General features: G+C 40.5%; 1 protein-coding gene across 4 annotated transcripts in view; it reads left to right on the top strand.

The window, feature by feature from the left end:
* Positions 1-23,287, top strand: part of NR3C2 (nuclear receptor subfamily 3 group C member 2) — a 214,271-nt gene that overhangs the window by 150,804 nt on the left and 40,180 nt on the right. For all 4 annotated transcript variants that reach the window (XM_080373728.1, XM_080373727.1, XM_080373726.1 and 1 more), the window contains one exon: positions 3,891-4,007. In XM_080373728.1, coding sequence (XP_080229854.1) covers positions 3,891-4,007 — 117 coding nt within the window. The remainder of the gene's footprint in view (positions 1-3,890; positions 4,008-23,287) is intronic.

Genomic DNA, 23,287 nt, shown 5'->3' with positions numbered 1-23,287 from the left:
TAATACTTTGGGTTTATTTTCTTTTGTAAGCCTATAAAAGCAGAGAATTAAAGAATTTTTGTAGGTGAGAGAGTTGGAAATATTGAAGTATTTTTGTGCGTACATTTGGATGTGTCACTCTGTGGTAAGTAGCGACAATTGTGTCACTGGAAAGTGCACCTGGAAAGTGCAAACTCAAATATTCCTCTGGCTCTGCTGTGAATAGGACAGATCTCTGTTTCTTAGTGTGTAACTGTGTAGTACCTATTAACTATTTATTTTGATCAGGAAGTTTTCCTGGCATCTTTTGTAACTGTATTTTAGATGGAGCAGAAATTAGCTCGTATAAGTGAACTTAATGGTGGCATATGTAAAAATTACTTTCATCTTAACACATTTAGCACATGGGGGATGAGAATTCAATATCTACTCTGTTGCTTTCCAGCCCACTTGTGGGTGATTAAACCGGATAAAAGGAACAGCTGGATTAAGCTAAACACAAACTACGCAAGCAGATCAATAGGGGTCTTGAAGGAGTTGGAGAGCTAGCACCACAAAAACATCAGCCTCTTTGCAGGACTGTCTCCCTCGCCTTGTTGAGATCCTGAAGAGCCCTGGAGGTCTTGAAAGCTGCAACAATTTCAGATGTGTAGATTTTTGTTTTGATTCTGAAGTTGAGGGGCATGAACAAGGCTCATGCTACACAAATGGAACATACTGATTCATTATGAGTGTCTTTGCTTTACTAGCTTATTTGACAAATTTGCTTTTATTTGAAAGGTACCATATTTGATTGCATGGAATTCTGAAGGCATTTCTTTTATCATAGATGATAAACTTTAAACTGAAACCCTGTTCGTTATTATTTCATAGCTGCACTCTACATAGAGGCTTTGCCTGAATGCTGATCCAGTCTGTGTTTTAATGGTTTTCAAGTTGCTTCCATTAATGTAAGCTTTAAGATAACTGTCGTTATTTAATTTTTTTTAGAAAATTAAAAAAAAAATACAAGACATTTGCTTTTTGGAAAGACTTTTGCCTTGCTTACTCGAAAAACTGCTTACAGATTTTGTACCGTACATTAGTATTCAGAGATGCATGATTCAAAAATTGATGAATATTCGCTGTTATGTTTTCTGAAATTATTTGGTCTAGAGTAGGTAGTTCAGAAAGTAATAATTGCAGGCTATCTAAACCATCTGAAGGGTGACTTGCGGAAGTCTTCTGCTGTTGTGGGAATATTTCTTAGGAAGTCACAGTGTGATAGTGATTGAATCAAATAAACATTTCCACAATATTTAAGAATGTGACCCAAGTAATTATCCTGGAATACATAAACGTTAACCTCTTTTTAGTAAACCCATTAGCTTTTGAAAGCAGTAGTGAAAAATGTTAACTTAACAGGTGTAAAATTTCGTAGAACAAACCGCCTTTAGGGTAGTTCTGCAGCAGGGTTCATTTTGCAGCGTTAGAGCTGACTTGTCATATTAATAGCCTGCACCCGCCTGTGGAAGCCTAAAAATGGTATTGCAGTACTCTGTGATGTGCAAAGGACATTGTATGAGCACTGAGCAATCGTACTTGCATTCCTAGCAGAAAATAACCATTTTTCCCCTTGCCCCACAAAAAGATAGTATACCAGTATTTGTAAGGGCATATAAACCATCTTTATACTATATATCATTATTTTAAACACTTTTGTTTTCTACTTTAATTTTATTTTCATGCTATCTGCATGATATTTCTTTAGGAGATGTGCTCAAGTCAGTACAGAGGAAAAATGTAAATGGGGATTAAGTTGATATTTCTCATGTGTATCTGGTTTATATATATATGACATAAAATAAACATTGTGTGATAAGCAGGTTTTCATTTTGTGATTAGCTGAGAATTTTATCTTTTTGTTGTTTAGCAGGCCTACTTAAAGACCAGCTGATAGATACTAGTGCTGTCACTATGTCATACAACTTGATTTTATGCCTGATGTAACTTCATGAGCTCATATTCATGAATTATTTTGCCTGAGTTTTACTATTTTTCATCTGTGTCGCAGTGCTAGGTAAGGTCCCTTAATAAAAACCCTTGTTTGCCCATCTGCTTGTTGTTTAAACATCTAAAGCATTATCTATATGATGATACCTTTGTGGTATTACAGTACCTTACTTAAATGAGAGTGATATTAGAGTAACACTGCTTACTCAAAGAAGATGGGTTTTCTTTGTGTGAGATGTTCAGTGAAGAGATACAGGAAACAGCCCAAATTTCAGTTCACTGTCTGAAGGTTGGTTAAGGGTGAAGGGATTTCAGATGCAGAGATAGAAAATGGCTTACCTGAAGTTCTAAGGCAAATTCCTGACAGAGAAAAAAACCAGAAGCCAGGTCTCCAGTGTCCTGTGAATATTCTGTTTGTCTTTCCCTTAGGAAGCATGTGTTTATTGTGGAAAATATCTTGGCAAACGTATTTTATACCTCTTGTCCTACAGCAGCTCTGTCCCCTTATCAAGCCTGCATCTTTGCTCCCACTCCCTGCACACGTCAACCTCCTGCGCATTTCAGTGCAGCCCTACTTCTGAGCCCTGCCCAGGCTTCCTCTCCCCACCCGTGGCTGGTGCTTGCTTCAGTCATTGGCGTCAGTGTTATTTGTACAACTCTTGGGTTTCTGCACATCTCGCCTGCTTCGTTCGTTATGTGTTTAGGAGTCTCTCTGCTTAGTTGCTGGTTGGTGGTACTGCGTTTGCAATCTGAATTTTTACCCCTCTACCTTGCATTTCAGACATCTTGGTTAGGAACTAGGAGTTACGAGTTTCTTACCTTATGTCCAAAATGCCTGTCCCTGAGGCTCAGTAGTTCTTACAGCATCCACTACGTAAGCCTACAGCACGCTGCTGTGTTTTACACAAGACTGTTTTCTTGTGCGTGCTCGCAAATCCTGCAGCTTGCCTTACAGTCTGTTGTACTGTGTGCTTTGTCCTCTCCTTTCTTCCTTCCTCTGGAAACCCTCTGCATTGCTTTCTGTCACGTCTGCTGTAAACCATTTGTTCTGCTCATCCCAGATGTCCATGTGCCACCTCTGGATCAAGGCAGCTAAAATAATCTGTCATGCTGCACCAACCCCCTCGTGGCTTCCTTTATTTTTCTACATCAGATTCAAGTACCTTGCTTTGAAAAGTCCACGTGATAGTGCCCTTGTCTGATACACTGTGTGTGTTTGCTCAACCTATGTTCTTGCCACAAAGCAAAATGCCTTTTGAGTCTCCAAGTTGTTAAATGCCAGCCTATTTCCCTGGTTGCCATGTATTTCCCTTCTGCTGAATGTTGTGTGTTAAATACCTGCTGTCTCCTCGGGAGTGCTTCTGTGGGGCTTTATAGAACTGAAATAATACAGTTGTGATTCAAGCCTGTGTTGGTAAACCCTTCAGAAACCTTCTGCTATATAGAAGGTAACTGAGTAAATCGGAAATCGAGCACTCTGAACTGGTCGCAGAGGGTGGGGTATATTGAGAAAGTTAACCTGTACTTTGTTTTTCTGCTCTAGGTTGTGAACTTTAGCATGAGAGTGGCCCTCTGTTTCTTACCAAAACTAAGACTTGTCAGGCTGCTCTGTGATGAGGCATGTATAAGTAGATTTGAAAAAGCTCAAACCAATCGTTTGTTTATCGCAAAAAGAAAAATTTCAATCCTGCTTAAAAAAAGGTAATGAGCTCTCTCTCTTGGGTGATGCACCGAAACTCTTTCTCAAATTAAACAGAAGAGATGCTCATAGTACAAGATTATTGGAAAGGCTAGAGAATGAGATTGGGAATGTCTGCATTAATAAGAAGCTCAAAATGACTTCAAAACGACAGAGAAGAGCAAATTGGAATTATGTAAATACATCCTCTAATAATGCATTTTGGTTTTGGTTCATTCAGGACAGCACAATTACCTGTGTGCGGGAAGGAATGACTGCATAATTGATAAGATTCGGAGGAAGAACTGCCCAGCCTGTCGATTACAGAAATGTCTGCAAGCTGGAATGAATTTAGGAGGTAAGCAGAATATTAATAGTTTGGTCTCTTAATTTGATTAGGCAAAAACATTGGAAATGTGCACCCTTTTTATAGTTCTGGCAGCTGCATAATCTCAAAAGTTTAAGGTGGAATTATACTGAATAAGTGCTTAATAGCTAATAAACTCTATTGTCATTCTAAATCAGGTTTTAGAGATATGTATTTTATGGCTCAAAAAACGAAAAGTGGGTGTTTTATGATGACAGTAATTTTAGTGGAATTTCATACAGCTGAAAGTGTTAGGGTTTCAAGTATTGCATGCTTTTTTTTTTGGTGATAAGCATTCTCTTAAATAGCAAAAAACGTTTTACACCATCATGAAAGCAAATTCACACACAAATTCACACCTCTCAACTCTTTGGTTGCTTATTCTACGTTTATATTGATTTATTTCTGCAACTGGTTGGATATGCAGTAATTTTGATGTTGTTCCTCCATTGTTCATGTACCAATCACAAAAAGACAAAACCTTTTCTTAATAATTATCAAAATTACTTTGAAAACAGTATGACAGAAAAACATATAATAGTTTTTTCATTGTTTTAATTCTTCCATTGCAATGTCTACACAATTCTGGCTGTGCCTCAGTTGGGCATCTTGTTTCAAGTCATCACCTGAGCAAATTGTATTACAAATCACTTTTTCTCACCACTCTTAGGTTTATTTTGTTGTTTGTGAACGAGGGTGTGGATACTGCTGCAAGTCCTTTCCTTCGATGCAGAGTGACCCTTCCCATGGAGTGTTTCCACAGTTCCAGAAAACTTGACACGGTCACATGAATTCCTTCAAATTGTGTCCTGTCTTACAATTTGCTTTTTATCCTCCTGGACCTGTTCTCCTAGTAGCTTAGTTTAGTTCTACAGACAGATTTAGCTGCTTGTCTTTCATAGGTTGTATGCAAAATCCTGGGTTCTGCCTGCTGCCTAGTACCTTTTTCTACCTCCCAGACTCCTTTTTTTCTGGCTTGTCTCCTGGCAGAAACACTCAAGCAAGGCATTCCTTACTTTTTTTTTGATGACTAGACCTGTTAAGCCTCTTTCAACCCCTTTCCTAATTTTGAGATGCTGCGTTGCCCCCTGGGACCGTTGTTTCTGCTTCCCAAAGGAAAACGGGGCCAGATTGTGGCATGCTATGGGCTGATGGCTTTCCCTTGATTTTGACCTGCACTGTTGAATCTACCAAGGAAAGCAGAAAAGCACCTTTGTTTGATGAAACAAGAGCTCCATGGTAGTAGCTCCTTCTTCCCAAAAAATGATGCTGAAAACATATGTGGAGCAGGAAGCCCATCTCTGTGGAGTGCTGTAAATTTTGCTGCAGCCTGCTAGCAGCCAGTGCAGGGCATCCTCCGTTGCCATGCCCTGTGTGGTGCCAGCAGAGCTCCTGCAAGCCTGCCTTCCTGGGCAGCCGCGGGTGCTTAGCGCTCTAACAAAATACAGGGCTGCCATCCGACTTGATAACCTTTTGAATCAGCAACACATGACACTTTGTCTGCAGTGTCATGAGTTCATCACTGTGATTTCCTGGTGTGTTTCAAAGGACGTGTTCACACAGTGTCCTCTGCAAAAAGCAAGGGAGGGGGTAGGCTTTGCTTGAGGGAGTTGCTTGCTTTTTTTTTTTTTTTAACTCGCTGGAACACTGTAAATGAGGAATGCATTGAAAAATCTTCCCTTGTGCTGGAGCTTGGTATTCTGCTGGAAATTATAATTAGTGATCTGCATTTAATGACCTAGAAGGCCAAGTCTGCCTGTGCAGTGTACAGCTGGCATGCGGTTGAGCTTTGCTGTTTAACTGTTTTGGTGATTTTCTTCATGTAGAGAAACTAAGGTGAAAATCTCATTCCTGATTTGATCCCTTTATGCCACATAAAGGAGCTAAATTAGCACAAGCAGGTCCTTCATCACTGCCATGAATGAGGTATAGTAGGGGCACGGCTCTGGATGTCAGTGCGATGCCGTGCCCTCTGCATGGTCCTGGAGAGAAGGGCCGGGTTGGAGGCAGAGGGGAGGACTGCCAGAGAGATGTAAAGTGCCTGCAGCCCAGAGACAGTGTTACTGTTTCAAGGGCTCCAAGGGCTGCCACCTTATGCCGATGGACCTTTCAGCCTTTGAGCCAGCCCCTGTCTGGCAGGAAATACTGGTAGCTTATGGCCTTGTGTTCCTTAGGCCACTTTCCTCCCCAGTGGAGAGCTTTCCATTGGGCATCTACAGTGGAGCAGCACAGCATCTCGGACTTAATTTTGGGAGCTTCCGTGTGCTGTTGCAGGGGGTTTCTGATACAGTGAAGATCATCACAAAGAGGGAGGTGGAAATGGAAAGAAGAGGTCTTAATGCGTATTTGAAACCAGTAATTTTCTCTTCATTTAAATTTCCAAGGTTTGTTATTAAATAACATTTTTTCATAATTAGCTTGAACACGCTGGAGTATGTTAATATTATGAAGATGCATCACAGCTTACAGTTTCATGTGGTGAGCCTAGTTTTGCCAAGAATATACATTACTCTGATAAAAATGGACTCTTACCTGTTTCTAATTTGGACTTATAGGCAAAATGTGCAAGTATTTTCTTAGGCAGTGTGATCAGTAAAGAGCTGGAGGAAAATGGATTTATAAATGCAATTAAGTTTAAGTCCTGTTTGCAGCATAGTACTGTCTATAGCTGAGTCACACTGCACAGTGCTGTGCTCTTTGTGCAGTAGATCTAATCTAAGCTCTTGCCCTCCAAATGGAAGTAAAGGTAAACACAAAAACCAAACTGTGTCAGAGATGCCTATGTGTTTGGTTCATGAGAAATAGAGTAAGATGATAGGCAAAAGGGTCATAAACATAGCTCAAGGTCTGAAATGTGTGCAAGTTGCTGAAGACATGGACATTTCTTTCCACTTGTACATAATTATGTTTTATCTTTTAATTAAAAATAAGAATTAAAAAAAAACCCTCCAGTTGATCTAGAAGAAGTATTGCTTTAGGGAACAAGGTCCTGTCTCCATGGGTTGGAAAAGAACTTGACTCTCCTTTGCAGCTTTCCTTGTCTGTAGATGGGAATGAAAGGTCCCAGGCTGCCACCCAGCTCTTCCCAGTTACTGCAATAGGTGGTTTATAAAGCAAATTTTGTAATTTGAAAGTTTGTGATTCCCTTCCTACTGTTACTGAAGATACTAATCTCTGTAGTGGAAAACTGGAAATCAGAAAGAGAGCTTCCGTGTTTCCTGCAGCACATTTTTGAACAATCTCTAATTATTCTACTGATCTTTTTTCTTTGGTGTTGGTTTTTGTTGGGTTTTTTACTTTTGATTATATTCTTTCTCAGTAATTTTAAAATGTTCTCTCTTTTGTTTATTGTGTCAGAGTTTTACAGGTTTGTTTTGATGGCATAGTTTTTACTTCTCGGTATGCTAACATGTTTTTTCAAAAAAAAATATTTTGATGTATGGCAGCATGCCATGCTTTAAGAACCTTAAGCGCTTTTTGTGTAATATGTATAATTCAGTGATACAAAATACACCTTTTCATGAATGCTCAACCAAATTAATTTGGCAGTTTTATTGTTTATCTTCTCCTTTTGTTTGTTGAAAAATTGAAGCCTTTTCCAAGCTCCTCTAATAATCTTTAGAAAATTATTCATCAAGTCAGCAAATAATTTACCTAATTATGTTCTTGTCTCAGTTTTTGTTTTGATTTTATAAAAAGCACCTGCAACCTGTAATTTCTGCAAAGCTGAAGTTGCCAAACGCCATGTTAATTCATCTTCCTCATTTCTAGAAAGTATGTGTGTACACTGCAGACAGACATATCCCTTCGACAAGTAGGACTCCCCAAACATTTTTGGGAATCATTGTTTGTTTGTTGTTTTGTTGGGTTTTTTTAAACTCCAGTGACATATGTGAGACTTAATTATTGGAAGAGATTCAGAGTGAGCAACTGCACTATGAAGGTATGCTGGCCCATTTTTAGTTTATGCTCTTTTTGAGATTCTGTAATTAATTTTCAGTTAATTATGGACGAGAATGACTCCATGAATTGTGAAGTTTCTTCCAGCATACGCTGTGATCAGATTTGTTGAGTCTCTCACTTCTGCAGAAGACATTTTCATTTGACTCCCACCTCATGCTGCTGTTTCTTAATCATGTCTGTCCCCATGGCAGCACCTGGCGGGGGGTGTGGGGTGTGTGGTGAGAGCCCCCAGTCCCACACTGGTGCTCAGCATGGTTTCTTATGCCACCACCAGCTGAATGAGCAAGGCAGCAGCATCCAGTGGCTCGCACAGCAGCGCCTGGGATGCTGTGTTGCAACCAGGGGAGCACAGAGCCCCCTGTTTTCACTCCTGCTGTTTGCCATGCTCTGTGCTGAAGCCTGGAGAAGCGAAATGTTTTATATGGTGTGACTTGAGGGGACCTACACCCCCCCCTTTCATTGGCAGGTGAGTCCTTGCCACTCTGATGTGGCCTAGTGACCAGGCATCCCTCCCTCTTCTGCTGCATGATTGAAGAAGATCCCTCTTCTGCCATGTGATGTGCCCTACATGCTTAGGGGACAAAAAAGTGTTGAGGGGTCTGTACCATGTAGGACTGCAGCCCTTTCCTGCCTCTCCTCCCATGTAAAATACTGACAAGACTTACCAGTACTGGTCTCCCACAACAGTGAGAAACAGCTCGCTGAAGGTACCCTTTAGGTGTCAAAGGGAAATAAAATAGATTTCACCTTGCAAATTGCATAGTTCGTCACTCTGTCTGCAGAAACTGCCTGTGAAATGCGAGTCTTGGGTTTGCATACATTTACATATGTAAGGCACTTCATGCACAAGACGCTGTGTGTAATTTGTAGTCTTCACTTGCAGATATCCTTATTTTTTATACATCAAAATATTTCAATAATCTGAAAAATAGATTAAATGAGAGAATCGGTAATAAGATACAGTACTTCACCTTTTTGCCCAGCTTTCCATTTTCTGTTTAATAACTCATACTACTAGGGATTTAAAAATGTGGTATTATTTTCAGTTACTGAAGCTTATGTGGTTTATATCGTTATTGTTCCTATCTTTTTAAGAAAAAGCAGTAAGGAGAAAAGGAAGAGGAAAAAACCCCACGAGTATTAGAAAACTGAAAACAAAGAAAAACTTAAATACAGCAAAAATTTCCCTCTTTATTTTCTTCAAAAAATTCTACCAACTTTCTACTAACCAAGGGTTCATAAATTTGAAAGGAAAAAAAACAACTCTAAGCGTAACAAATTGAAGCAATTTTAAGTACATATATGGTTAACTTTTATTTTTCATTTAAACTTTAACTGCAAAGTATTTTGAAATGCCCATTAACTTTAATTGCATTTTTATTTGTGTTTATTGTGTAGCATTTTCTTCTGAGGGAATGTGGTCATTTTTTTTTTTTTTAACTTGAACATTCAGCTAGGTTTGTGTCAGCTCTTCCAAGAGACTTTTACCATTATACAGCAGTATATTAAAATTGTTTGTGGGTTTTGTGAAGCAAAACCTCATATTGTCAATTTTTCTCACATTTTAGCTGGACAGCTTAGTTATGGTACCTGCCAGTGTCTAGGTTATCATTAGTATTGTTTCAAAGAACATTTGTATTTTTCTGGGTGTGATGATTTGAGATAACATTTGTGTTAGGTAGAAATCCATCAAGTTAAGAGATTATGTTAAAATCCATGCTTTCTCTTAGCAGTGAAGCACTGATGTTCCTACTTTCATTTGCACGTACAGTGTATTGAGCCCAAATGAGTAATGTAACCTTAAGAGGTAGCCTGCAACCATGCTACCTTATGCTGTGATTTTGTTAGGTCTTGTGGGTGTACTTCTAAGAGAGATCAGCAGGGAAATTCCTGTTGCTGCATGGAGTCTGTGTGAGTGACTCTTCAGAAGAGGACATCCTTCTGCCTGAGTAAGGGTCAGTTTTTCTTAAGGCGCTGCTGTTGCTGCACCACTACGCCATGCCTTGTGAATATATATATTAAAAAAAAATAAAAATCAGTCCTGCTGGTTTGGATCTTGTAGGAGCCAGTTAATCGAGCAATGACCTTTTCCTACTTTTGCGCCTTCCTTCCTCCATGCTACGAGATACTGCTCTTGCCCTGCTCTCGATGTGTCCCTCTAACCTTTCAGCATGGACCATTGTCAAGAATATTGTAGATAATTACCAGAACAGTCACTTGCCACAACTATTCAGAAACTATTTGGGAATGACGATTAAAAATGCAGAATTTTGAAGAAGGCTGGTAATGTCAGTGTAATCTCTCGGACATCAATTAAAAAGCAGTATTGAAAGTGTGTCCTTGTATTTTGCGTTTTGCTGATGATTTTATTTCATATGTGAAGGCAGATCAAGAAGACACTGCAGTAGTCCAAAAGCACACAGCTCGCATCCAGCAATCCTTGATCAAACTCCTAATCAGGTTCATGTTCTCAGTCCTCTGTTTTTTCAAGTTTTGCTGGTTTCAGCTCTGCCTTCTGATGAGCACCCAGCTGCCAGCAACGTTTGTCTTTCCTCCAGGAGCAGCCTTTCAGGCTTTTGGCATGGGTCTGCTGAACTACAGACTTCCCTGTTTTATCTACTGGACTCTCCATCATACCATTCACAGCATAAAACCTTGGTTGCCAGCCTCGCAAAGGAGCTGCAACTTTTCTGGGCTCCTGCTGGGAGTACGTGTCCCAGCCTGCCTCATGTCACGTGGCAGCACTGTGCATGCAGGCTCTGTGCGCTTTTGTCTGATTTCAGCAGTATGCAGCGCTTGCTGTACAGGCTCAGAGGTTGCTCTTTCCTGAGCAGTTCATATTCTATATGTGGTGTCTTGCTTTGGTTCGATACGCAAAATGGAGAGGGGCGATCACAGCTTTCTGAGAGGAGGGTTTAGGTCCTCCCAGAAGAGGTGCAAAAAAATCTCTGTCCTTTTGCTGCTCTTAGGCAGTCTGACTGATACACAGCAGTGGCTCTTGCTTGGATGCCTTCTGCCAGGCATTCACTGGCTGGCTTGCATGGATCCCCTGTGCAGTCCCAGTGAGTTTTTAAGCTTTTCTGTCTTGTCAGGGCTCCAGCTTTCACCTCCAGGATGCTCCCAAGGTAGATAAAGTTGTGGCCTCCTAAGTCCCCAGGACCAAGGCTGAGCCCCCCTTTTTTCCCTGTGCACTGGTACACTGCTTCTATGTCATGTAGGACATTTAGATTTAACAACCTGTTTTCCTGAGGATCCTGAAATAAATCGGTGTTTATCTTTGTTGCTCATACAGATGCATAAAAGCAAGCAAGCCCGTGACACCTCTGTTCATTGCTTTTGTCTCATCGTGCTGGAGCAGACCAGTATGCTTTGGCATTTCTGAAATGCATTGCACACAGCTCTTGGTGCTTTTTGGTTTTTTTCCTGAATCACCAAATTATGATACCTCCTTTCATAGTGCTCTAAGTCCAAATCCTTTTTACTCTTCCCCACGGTAAAGCAGTAGTCCCTGCTATGAAAGCATGCCTGTGTCTCCCATTCCTCTTTCCAGAGCTGCTGGTTATTACCAAAGACCTTCTGAAACCTCCCTGCTGTGGTCTGTGGTGGTGCGTTTCCATTACTCACTTCCCTATCACTGCAAGAAGCTGTAAGAGCAGGAGAAACTTGTAATTTTAGCTTCCACTGGGCCGTTGCTTCACCAAGTTTCCACCTGCATAAGGGGGTGTGAAGATTTAACTTGCCATGCCTGACACAGCCTTGGACAAAGTAGTGTGGGCTCACTATGCTCAGTAGTGTTTTTTGTTAAAACACTGGTTAGTTGCCTGCAAGTGTGTTTTGGACCAATTCAGAAGAGTCTGGAGCAGAGTAATGAGAGTGATCAGATGTCTTTAAAACTTGACTGGTGGGGACATTTAATTACTTGGTATAGTTTAGTCCCAAAAAAGGCTGGAGGGAAAGTTGAAGACAGAGGCAAGTGTTGCTTTAACAGCAAGCACTGGTAAAGAGAAAAAGGAGGTGATTTGTTTTCCACGTCTGTGAAAAGTGGGACGAGAAGTAACGAGCAGCAAGGAAGATGCAAGTGAGGAAATGGAAAAGTATCTGTTACAGGAAGGCCAGGAAAGCTCTCAAATAGATGGTCTCGGGAAGATACGGAGTCTTGTCATTGTGTGTCTTAACGATCATTGAAGACAAATATTTGTCAGAAGTGATGAGGGTACAGTTGCCTCTGGTCTGAGCAAGAGGATGGATCATGTGACTGTCCCAGGTCTGTTTGAGACTATAATTCATATTAAGTGGAGTTAAACTAGATAATTTGTATGCAAATTAATAAAAAAAAGTTAAAATGTTATTTCCATGTGCAGAAAGACTTTTGAGATTTTGACATCACTGATCTTCATTGAATGAGCTAGTGATGCTAAGACTATGTAAGTAGTGTTCTTTCTTCTGACATCGTGTTGCTTTTTTGATTGTCTGCTACTTTGCCACTTCGCAGGTTTTAAATTGACTCTGGAGCTGTGGTTTAATCCAGTAATGTCACAAGGAAAATTTATTCAATCACAGATTGTGTCTTAGCACGTGAATCGGTTGTTCTTTCCCCTTGTCCTCTCATATGTACTTCGCTTCAGAATTACTTTAGTAACTTGCATTTTGTTCTTAATCTGGTTTCCTGCTTTTTTCGCCACCGATCCCCAAGTGCATGCCTTTCCATTTTTAGTATCTGTGTTTTGCTACAATAAGTTGGAGAAGTGGCAGGGATACCTAGCTCAGAAAGCGGGCTTTGAATTTGATATTAGTGGAAAGAATAACACACAGCAGGTTATGAAGGAAACATTGAGCACGTTTAAACCTTAGAAGTACACAACAGGCAAGAAGATGGTGTTCAACAAAGAGGAAGGCAAGGTGAAGGCACCAGTTGGAGCACTCCTGAGCCACCCCGTACCACAGATCTTCCTGCAAATTGCTGGTCATTTGTGTGCTTTTGTGGTTCCCTGCCATCAGTTTTCCCATTTTCCCCCAACACTAATGTTTTAGTAATGGAAATAATCTTCCCTGCTTAATATCCCCACAGAAGGTGCAAGGGGAGGAAGACTGTAGAACCTGAGCTCACAAGACCCATCCACCCCAACTGGACTGTAAGGGGATTTGTCAGTAGGGAAGTAGAGAAGATACTGATGTGGGGCAACTCTCCTGCTCTCAAAACCGTGCAGTTATCATACTGAAAAGAAAGAGCTGAAGAAGCTCGTGTGTGGCTTTTGGTTCTGTCTGCACAGGGACCCAGCACACTTAGGCATGTCATTTAGACACCTTAGAGAGACATGTGCCAGTCTTAGGCATTACCAGCATTTCATGCACAACTACTTCAAGTTCAGGACAATTTCGAAACTTGCCGTGCTATCAGTCACAAAGAGGTGCTCCACTTCATGAGTCAGATTATACCTATGGGTAATACTGCAGAGTTGCATTTTCTGTGGAAAAGTGGTTAATATCACTACAGGGTGTTTCACTAATGTTCAGGGTGGTTTGTAAAGCAGGAGATTAACATGGTTATAGTCTTCTCTTTTAATTACTAACCATGAACTGGATGGTGAAAAATATGGCTGAGATGACTGCAGAAGATAAACAGCCAGCTTGTATTTCACAGATAGTGTTGCTGTTCCGGGAAGCAGGGTGGATGATTTCTAGAAGATGAGGGACAGACAGCACCACTGAACATATTAGAAATAAGGTCATTTAAGAGAAGCGTGAGTTGATAAAAACTGGGGTTATGGAAATGGTACAGATGAGAAGGCAAGGTATCTCAAAATTTTTGTTACTTGGGGAAAAATACAAGTGGGAATGTGGTGTGTTACAGCGTAACCAGAAAGACTGCAGAGGGTAGTGCAGCAAGCTGTGTTCTAGTAATAGTAGTACAAGAGCAAAATTGAGGCATTTAAAGCATGGCACACACTTTAGCATGGAGTGGAAGTGTGAGCACTCAAGATAGGGGATGAGAGGTGCTGCAGCAGTTTGCTTATTTGTGCTTTTGAAAAAAAATTGAAAAGCTTGTTGAGTACCTGTGTCTCCAGTGTAAATACGAAGAGGAAATCTCACATGCAGTAAATGCCTGCAGGACTGTATGGGGGGCAATCGAGTTGCCTTAGTGTTTTGAACAGGGTGAAGGGCGCATAAATTACGGAGCAGACTTAGCATTGGGTATCAACCCAAATAAAAGCAAGAGAAAAGACTTGGATGAGGAATGCCTGCAGAAGGTTGGATGAGAATGGATGTCTTGGGAAGAAGGTTGTCGCTTGGCACAAGACAGAAACCAGTGTTCATAGCCAAGAGCATTCAGTCTGGTACAGTGGAAGATTTCAAAATCTGTTCTCCAAAGTTTCCCTAACTTTGTTTTTAACCAAATTATTACCAATGTTAGCAGTTCAAGCTGCTGATGTTTCATTGCTGCAGATGTCTTAGAGTTGTAGATGACAAATACTGCAATTGTAGGTGACCTACTCTTCGTATTCATTGTTGGTATTTTACTGCTAATCTTTAAATCTATTTGATGAATAGTCAGAACTACTGATGCATTTAGTAGACAATGCTTAGCTCCAGAATCATTGAATTTGCCATACGTTTGAAGAATGAATAAATGATCAGTATAATATGAGTTTTGGGAGCGTCTGAAAGGGGCTGATTAAGATTGGCTTTCATCAACATCATAATTTTCTTTTGTCAGTTTTTTTAAGGCTTTGTTTATTGGATGATTTCAATATTTAGTAAATACATTTCTTTTGAAATTAATGCAGAAGTACAAGAGGGAGTTTTATATACCAAAAATGTTAGCTGTGAGACTGTATTATGTCAGTTTGGGATTTTATATGAAATATGTGGGGGGGAAATTTTCATACTTTAGCCATTTCTCATTAAAAAGCTTTATCAAAACTAGCTTGATTTGATTTTAACAGGAAACTACTAATTGGCATTTGGTAAAAGTTGTTCCCACACGGGGAGGAGTACCCCTATGAAACTGTTATTTTTCAATTAATTATCACTTTGAAGATTGCTGCGAAACAAGCAAATGTGTTAGACATTTTCCCTGACAACCTAAATATTCCTGTAAAACGCACATTGGAACTCAGCTCTTTTTTTGTCACTTTCGTCCGCTATCTCTTCACGAATGTGTAGCCTGAAGGTTGGCACGGGTTAAAAAGGGATTAATGCCCTCTATTTCTTACCCAAACACTCCCCAGTGTCTTCCCCTCTTGATTGCTGTGGATGTCATTGTCCCACTCATCAGACAAGTAGGTAGCCTGAGCTTTATCATTGAGTCAGACCTCAAAATATGCAAGATCTGATCTGGGCTTTCACCTTAGTTTTTCTGAGGCAACTGTGATGGCTTCTGTGCTGTCTTTGCAAGGCTGATTCTTTTATCTTTGTTACAAAGGCCATCCCTGCGAGTAGATCTCCGTGGCTATGGATGCACAGTCCTGAATCCTGCATGCAAAAGCCAGCGCACTGCAGAGGAACGGTGTTTGTTCCATGAGATGTGTGCAAGTGCTGTCATGAGGTGCCACCTCCCTGTAGGTGTTTGTATTTCAGCAGTCTGTATCTATAGCCATAAGTATGATCAGAAGGAGATGCAGAATTCTCATTAAAACATCATAAGATTTCTCACTAAGTGGTCACGTAATTACTTTAAATAAGTAGTTTGCTGTCATACTGGAAGGACATCAGAAGTAGGGTCCTGTTGAGGGTCAGTTCTGGCTCTGCAGTTTTACTAATTACTTGCATAATAAAGTAGAAAGTAAATATGTAAATTTACAGATGTAGAAATTCTCCTGTGGCCGGAATCAGAATTCAAAAGCATCTTCAGTTCTAGTGTCTTAAACCTACCCGATGGCATTTTCGGTAAAGTGCAGAGGGTTAGAAGTGCAAGTTGAAGTGTACGAGAGCAAAATACCTGAGAGCAGCTGTTTATAGAGGCTGCAGTGAAGAAGCATGGTTGCATGATGATTGTATGTTAAATACAGAGTCAGCGATGTAAAATTGTTGCAAAACTAGGAAAGAGTGGTTTGATACTTGGGCATTATTATGTTCTTGTCAGAGCTGGCAAGTGCGGGCCTGATGGTTGTGTCTGGTTTTCAACACTGCTGGTCAGGGTGGTGGAGATGGGACAAGCTTATGAAATTGTCATCTATGTTCCTTTGGTGGTTGGTAGGATTTGTGGTGTCTGTGTCCTTCCTGATAGATACATCTCTCTTCTTGACAATCTCCAGTGTGGAAGTCTCTGCTCTGTCCCTTGATTACCTATTCTAGTTTTTCACAGACCTTTACATTTATAAAGCTTTCCTTAACATCTAAACTGAATCTTCCTTCCTGAAATTTCATATTGTGTGCCTGAAGAAAGGTGTATACAGGCTAGAGACTGCCCAAGGAAGAACAAGGATAATAAGCTTAGAAAGAAACATAAATCTGTAAGGAACAGCTGAAGAAACTCAATTTATTTTAGCGTAGAAGAGAGAAATGTATTAAGGCGGCCACGATACCAGCCTTTCAATACAAAAAGTAGTGTGAAAGAGGGGATGGGAATGATAAGTTTTTCTTTATGGCCACTGGGGGAATGATGAAGAGAAATCAACTTTACTGCAAGAAAAAATGATGTGACATTGGAGATATTGGGGGAAAAACTCAGTGGTTAGATGTTGGAGGAAGATGAGGGATATTTCAGAATTCCCTTTATTGGAGATAAATAACATACTGGGTTGGGCAAAGTATAGTTGATCCTGCTCAAAGCAAGAAGATAAACTGCGTTCACATATATTGTTTCTGTCCTTTATAGTGCCATGCTGGAGCAGCATTGCACTGCATAGTATATTAAAATCTGTTCCAAACAAAACAAAATGCAAACACTTCAGAAATTGTTGTATAAGTAAGCAAGGTAATAAGCAGGAAATATTTACCTTGTTACAGTCAGTGTTATTAGTAGCTTAAATCCAACTAGAATAAAGAACCAAAATATGTTTACATGAACACAATGAAAATAGTGTACAATTATATAGGTAAAACATGCATTCGAAGCCCTTTCTTTCATGTGTGCTGTGTCTCCCTTTTTGATATAAATATAAAAAATGAATGTGAACCAAGAACAAGAGTTACATTTATGGATGTGCTAAGATCTTTGCAGGGTCTGAGCGAAGGCAAATAAAACGTGACATACCCATAGATCAGACTTCATGCGTGTTTATTCCTTGTCTTTAAGCTGTCCAATCCTGTCAGATTAAAGTGTTACCTATTAATTAGTAAGCAGTTGTGAATGATTTTGGCAGTGCCAAACTGTCATTATTTCAGTCATGCCTACCGTTTCATTCTACTGAATTCAATCACTGGCTTGGAGCTTATTCTCCAGTAAAAGCTTGCTTCTGCTGGTGGAGGATAAGAAATTAGGAGCTTTTCATTGCTTTGTTAATTAAACTGTACTGATTCCTCAGGCTCACAGCAAGTGATACCATTTTTTTGTCACTTTCTATCTCCTCTAGGTCACAGTTGTCAGAAACAGATTTTAAAATTTATTTTGCTGTGTGAAAGCAGGACCTTTACTTTCTTCCTCACCAGCTGCAGTCTTCCTTTCTGTGTATATTTAGACAAACTACTTGGTCCCTTCAGCATATACCAAATGCCACTGCAGAATTCACCCTTGGAAGGCCACTACTTTGCAATAGTAAAGTCCTTCTGGTGGTGTGTCTTACATGATAAAGTAATCTTGCGCTCTCCTTTTACATCCCCTGTACAACCTGTCCCTGTGCTTTTCATTTGCTTCCTTCCCTTGGTCTGTCTTGTCAAACCAGTGACTCATCCGCTTGTCTGTGTGTCTCCCAGATCTGTGCCTGGCCCTTCCTCTTATGCATGGGGTAACACTCAGGCTCACATTTAGAGGTTCTTTAGCTACCACAACTCTGCCTGAAAAGCAGTAGTTCACTTCTCAAAGCGGGTCGTTCATTTATGGAAGCTTTAGCATCTCATCTTGGTTATTCCCTTCTTTGTTCCCTTAAGAATAGAGGGTGCATGCCTGAATGCACTTTGTAGAGGGGATGGGATGATGCTATAAGATCTTGTTTGCGTTACTGCTTTTCACTTTATTCCATGCATTTGCATGTGTATGTGTATATATATTATATATATATATGTCTGTATTATTATCTAGAAATTTCTCAGCAAAATCTCATACCCATTGTACTAGACACTTACGTGAAAAAATGTCTGTACCAAGCTCACAATTTTCATGTATGTCAAGATACAACAGATTTGGGGAAGGGAAACACTATTTGTGGTAGCAGTAAAATAGCTAATGAGAACAGATGTCAGCTCACTGAAGTAAGTGAGGCAAAGGCACCAGGCAAACGTGATGAAAAGATTCAGAGGAAGAAAAAGGGGCATTTTGATGGAGCGTTTATCTGTACCAAGGTGGAATCAAGCAACCAGGTGTGTATGCTTGGTAAGAGCTCAGAGGAGAGTCTACCCAAAGGCTGTTACGGCTGCACCGAGGAGAGCATGGACAGCTTGAGCCTTTGGTGACTCTGGTGCAGCAAGGTGCCATAGGTTGCTTTTGGAGAGGAGAGGCAGGCAGCAGCAGAGGGGTGTGCAGGAAAACCCTCAAGCATTTGGCGTGGGGCGGAGGGCAGAAAGCAGACAGCTGCTGAGGTTGGGAAGGAAGTGGTGTTTGTAGCTCTGGCGCAGAGCTCAAGTAGTGAGGTTGGGACCTGGATGGACCAGCTCACGTGCTTGAAATGCAGGTGTACACTGGCATGGTGTACAGAGCCGGCGCAGGTAAAGCTGGTTGGAGTGCTTTTGTTTTGCAGTGTATTGTCTGCCCTCAGACTGCCTAGATCACTGGTAGTACTGTACGTACTTTGAAATAATCCCAAATTATACCCTGTTAGATGTGCATATTATGATTTTTTTTCTCCCTTTGTCTTTTACATATATTTACTCATATTGCCACTTTCTCTTCTCCTTTACCTCTTTTTTTAAACCTCCATCTCTTCCTGTGTTCTGTGCTGTGTCCATTCTGGTTTCCTTTTCCTTCTGCTGATGTTCTCTGCTTTACGCTACAGGTAGCATATGTTCCTATAATGTGCTTTTGGTAATCACTTACTGATTCAAAATTGTTCTGCAACATGGATAGAATAAAGATCAGTTGGGTCAGGATCAGTTTGGTGCTGGCTCTGGCAGAGTTTTACCTTGGAGATAAATAAAGCCCATAGTCATCTGTATCATGTCTTTAGCTATGCAAATAATTGGTTTTTGATAGGTAGCAAGACAAGCTGTGAATATCATCTTTTTAAAAAAAAAACAAAACCACCTGATTCTAGGGGATTACCATTGCAAGTCTTGTAATTCACTCTGCCTAGAACTATAGATAATTTTCTAAACTTCAGATTTCGCTTTAGAGCACTGGATGCTAGCATGAATTTGCAGAGCATTTTAGCTCATTTGCTAAATTTGAGCATGGATACAATTCTGCAAACAAGATATTACTCTGTTATAACACTCCTGAGTGAAATCATAATATTTATGTGTTCTTTTACCTACTGTTGATAGCACTTTGGCATTTTTTGGATCCCATTTTTTTAACAATAATGATGATGAAAATTATTATTTTTGAGCCTATGAAAAATATTTATTAGGTGCATGGCTGTGTGGAGTCTATAACTTAATTTGTGTATATCCCCTGGAGACAAAAGGAGTATAGGTTAGCTCCCTCTAGACCCAACTTGTATAGAATGTGTAAGTTTGCTATGGTATTTTTTAAAAGGGTGTATAGTAGTTTACTTGCCTGGTAACTACCCTAAAACTTCAAAGTTAACCTTTAAAAATTGGGAATGCCATAGATTTGTAGCTGATGTTCACCTTACTCAGAAGACAATGTACGATAGGGTCGCATCCAGTTAATATCCTGATATTTGACCTAAAGTAGCATTCAGTGTTGCAGATGACCAGAAGCTTATTCTGTTTTCCAGGTAGCACAAAAACTCCCAATCCTGAAATCACAGGCCTCCCCGTTTCAGCTTTGTGACAGGAGTCTTAGAGATGAAGGGCCAGTACTAAAGAACCAGTTGTCCACATCTGAATTCACTCCAGTCTCCTGCCAACAGCTGTTTTCAAATGATTGAGTCCTGTCTTTCTGCTAGATCATAAGGCTGAGGCTGTGGTAAGCGGGGGAAAGATCCTGATTTGCTTTACAGTGCTTAACAGTACAGTCTTAATGGTGCTCAAGGCTGTGCTAAACTGCTTTCGATACGGCATCTCAGCCTTCCTTAGTGTCTCTGCAGCAATGCCACCATCCCTTTCTAGGCAGGTGGGGCTGGCATTGGTGTCCGTGGGCTCCTTTCGTTTAGGTCTTCCAAGCATGTGGAATAACGCGTGGTTTTGCAGAATTGGTAGGTTTTTCTTTGAAATGTTGGACACAGGCCTGCTCATACTAAGTCTGGGTAAAACTGTGCCTGTTGCTTCCAGAGGAATGGGGACTGCTCTTTGTGGTCAGACTTGTAGCTTGTTTATTCCTCTGTTATACTGTAATTTATTGTTAGAGCTACAGAGGAGGTCTGCTGGATGTGCCTTTTTAAAGTCCAACTTTATATGCCTTTACAGATGCTTCACCTTATTTTTAATTATTTTTATTGCAACATACAAGACCTTGTAAAATACTTACTCAACAAAAGTCATGTCAGATATTTGAGGTGTTAACCTCAGGTATATCTGCAGTGTGGCTTTCACCATTGTTTCTTTTTCTTCGACTCTTACTATCTCAGGTGATTTAAAAATACAAGGATTATAATACAATAAACCTGGCTGCAATAACGCTTAACAGGGGAGGGGCAAGAAGTCCTGCAATTAGAGATAATATGCAGTCACTGGCCGTGCAGCCATTTGGATACAAGTCTTGTCCCAACCCCAAACAGGCTTCAGACTTCAGCTTTGCGACGTGAAACGCCCTGTGCACGCCCCGCCCCTTGGTCTGCGTGGAGAGCCTGCTGCTTCTTGGCTGTTTCCCTGCGGCCGTCCTGATGAACATGGCTTTTACCCGCAGATTCAGAGGTGGCTTTGTTGGTTTTATGGTTGGTATTGCAGTTAGAGAGCAAATGTGAAACGCAGCTTCAAAAGACCGGATCGGAGTGCATACTGCTCAGAGTTTGTGTTTAATCTTTAGTTGTTGGTTTCTGTGGGAGTTACCAAACCAGTTGAGCTACAGCACTGGCATGAAGCCCAATGAAAAATACAGTTTTCTTCACTGTAAACATGACTGTCAAGCAGTAATGTTTTTCTCAGCTTCATTTTAAAGGCATTATAATGGAAGAAAATGAAACTAAAACACATTTTTATGCCAGTATTATACATGGAAGAATGTTATTTCTTTTTTCTTTTAATGAAAAACTCATAGAAAAAAGGAAGATACAAAATTATGTCTTAATAAATATGTAATCAGTTGTCTGTGTTGCTAGATACTTGGTGGAGTAGGTAAACCAATACATTTCTTATTGTGGTGTGCTTATGGTGTGAATGCTTGGGTTTTTGCCTCTGCAGACATGAAAGATATGTGAAGTTCTTCATTTTTACTCCTACTTTGATAACAGGAAAAAAAATAGTGCCTGATAAAACTTAATGAATAATAACAGCAAACACTAATCTTTATCCACTCTTTCAGGCTTATTTTTAAACTCTTCAGTGGCCAGTAGCTCTGTTAATTCATCATCAGTTATTCTGCTGAACTTGGCCATCCTTGCTTTGCTTTTGGGATTTATTTTCTTGAAAAATGTATAAGTTCAGCTTTGCCTTTCTAAGATAAATGCTAACTATATTTAATGCTCACAGTGATTTCACTAGGACATCGTCATGTAGATGTGACTGCACCAAACGGGTAACAGCAGCATTTTCACTTACTTTTCAGAATTAAATTTATCGGTGTTGTCTGCTTTGCCTGTAACTCCCTCCATTTTATTCTGCAGAGTGAGGAAAAAGCTTCTTTAACAAAATGTCTGATCAGCTGCTCCTTTGTAAAATGGCTTTCTGGGTACTAGGAACGGAAATTACATCTGGAAGAATGGATGTCTGCATCGGTGTAACTTGATGCACCGGAGAATGAAAAAACCTTCAGTTGTGCTTCATTGTTTGAATGAGTTTTTTAAGAGTTTTGTAATAGAAAAGTAAGAGATAGGGTTGGAAGGGACTTTTATAAGGGTCTTCTAGTCTGTCCTGTCTCTTGAGACAGAATCAGCTGCGGTGAAACCTTTCCTGAGAGATACTTGTCTCGTGTTTTCCTTATAACCTCAAATCACAGCGATTCCGGTGTTTCCCTGTGTAATCTGTGCTAATACTTCAGGTAATTAGGAAGTTTTTAAGTATATGTGGATAGTTGAACAGTAGAACTTGAAACTAAATTTTATTAGATCTGGCACATTTTTATTTGAATATCTAACCCTTTTACTAAAAAAATCAACCCACCTGACTTGTTCTGATGTTTGCAGGCATAGAGAAATTAAGAAATTGTTGAAAGCAGACATACATGCTGCAGGTGAATTAATGAAATGGGTTCCAGCTCTCTGAAGGAAAAGTGGTGCAAATTACAGAAGGATCTCTGAAGTTGTTTGTAGATCTCCTGAGTGATGTTAATGCTGGAATCAGCCAGGAAGATCCTTCTTTCATTGTGTGATGGAAACACCACCAAACTGGTGTTTGGATTTTGCGCTTAACGGCTTGGTGCGATCCATGTGGCAGTAGTAATGAGTTGTATTCAGGTTTGGAAGATGATAGTCAAGGTGCAGCTGTTTGGCTTGGCGCCTTTAAGATCTTGCGTCTGAACGGTAACATCCCTGTTTTCTATAGCAATGTCCCATGTTTACCCTAACAAATAAGCTTTTCTTTTGGATCTTGGGATGAGCCAGCTCCTCAGAGTTCAAGGTACTGTCCCAGCAAGGAAGTGTTGAAAACAACAGGCTATTGTTGCGCTTGGGCGTGCATTGTCCTGGACCCTGGGTGTCAGTATCCTGCCTCACAGGCACTGAGCTCAGGCGCAGCCGCCGGCTCTGGGCAGGCAGCCCCAATTTCAAGGAAGCAGTAAAACACTAATGGCTGCTGTCGTCAGCAGCGGTCTCAGGGCAGCAGCAGCTCTGCCGTTGAGGAGGGTTTTCTTAAAACGTGTGGTTTAAGGAGTTTTTAGAAGAGTAATGAGGTAGTTCTGTGGATCTTTGTGGGGAGTTTTCTGCACCCATGGTAAGAGGAGTGGGAAACAGCACATAGAGCATGTGTTGAAAACTTCCCAGGAGGCAGTGGCA

Source organism: Falco punctatus (genome assembly GCF_963210335.1).
Source record: "Falco punctatus genome assembly, chromosome: 1".
NCBI classification, from domain to species: Eukaryota; Metazoa; Chordata; class Aves; order Falconiformes; family Falconidae; genus Falco; species Falco punctatus.
The sequence above is the reverse complement of the archived record's forward strand: the minus strand, read 5'-3'. Positions and strand labels throughout refer to the sequence as shown.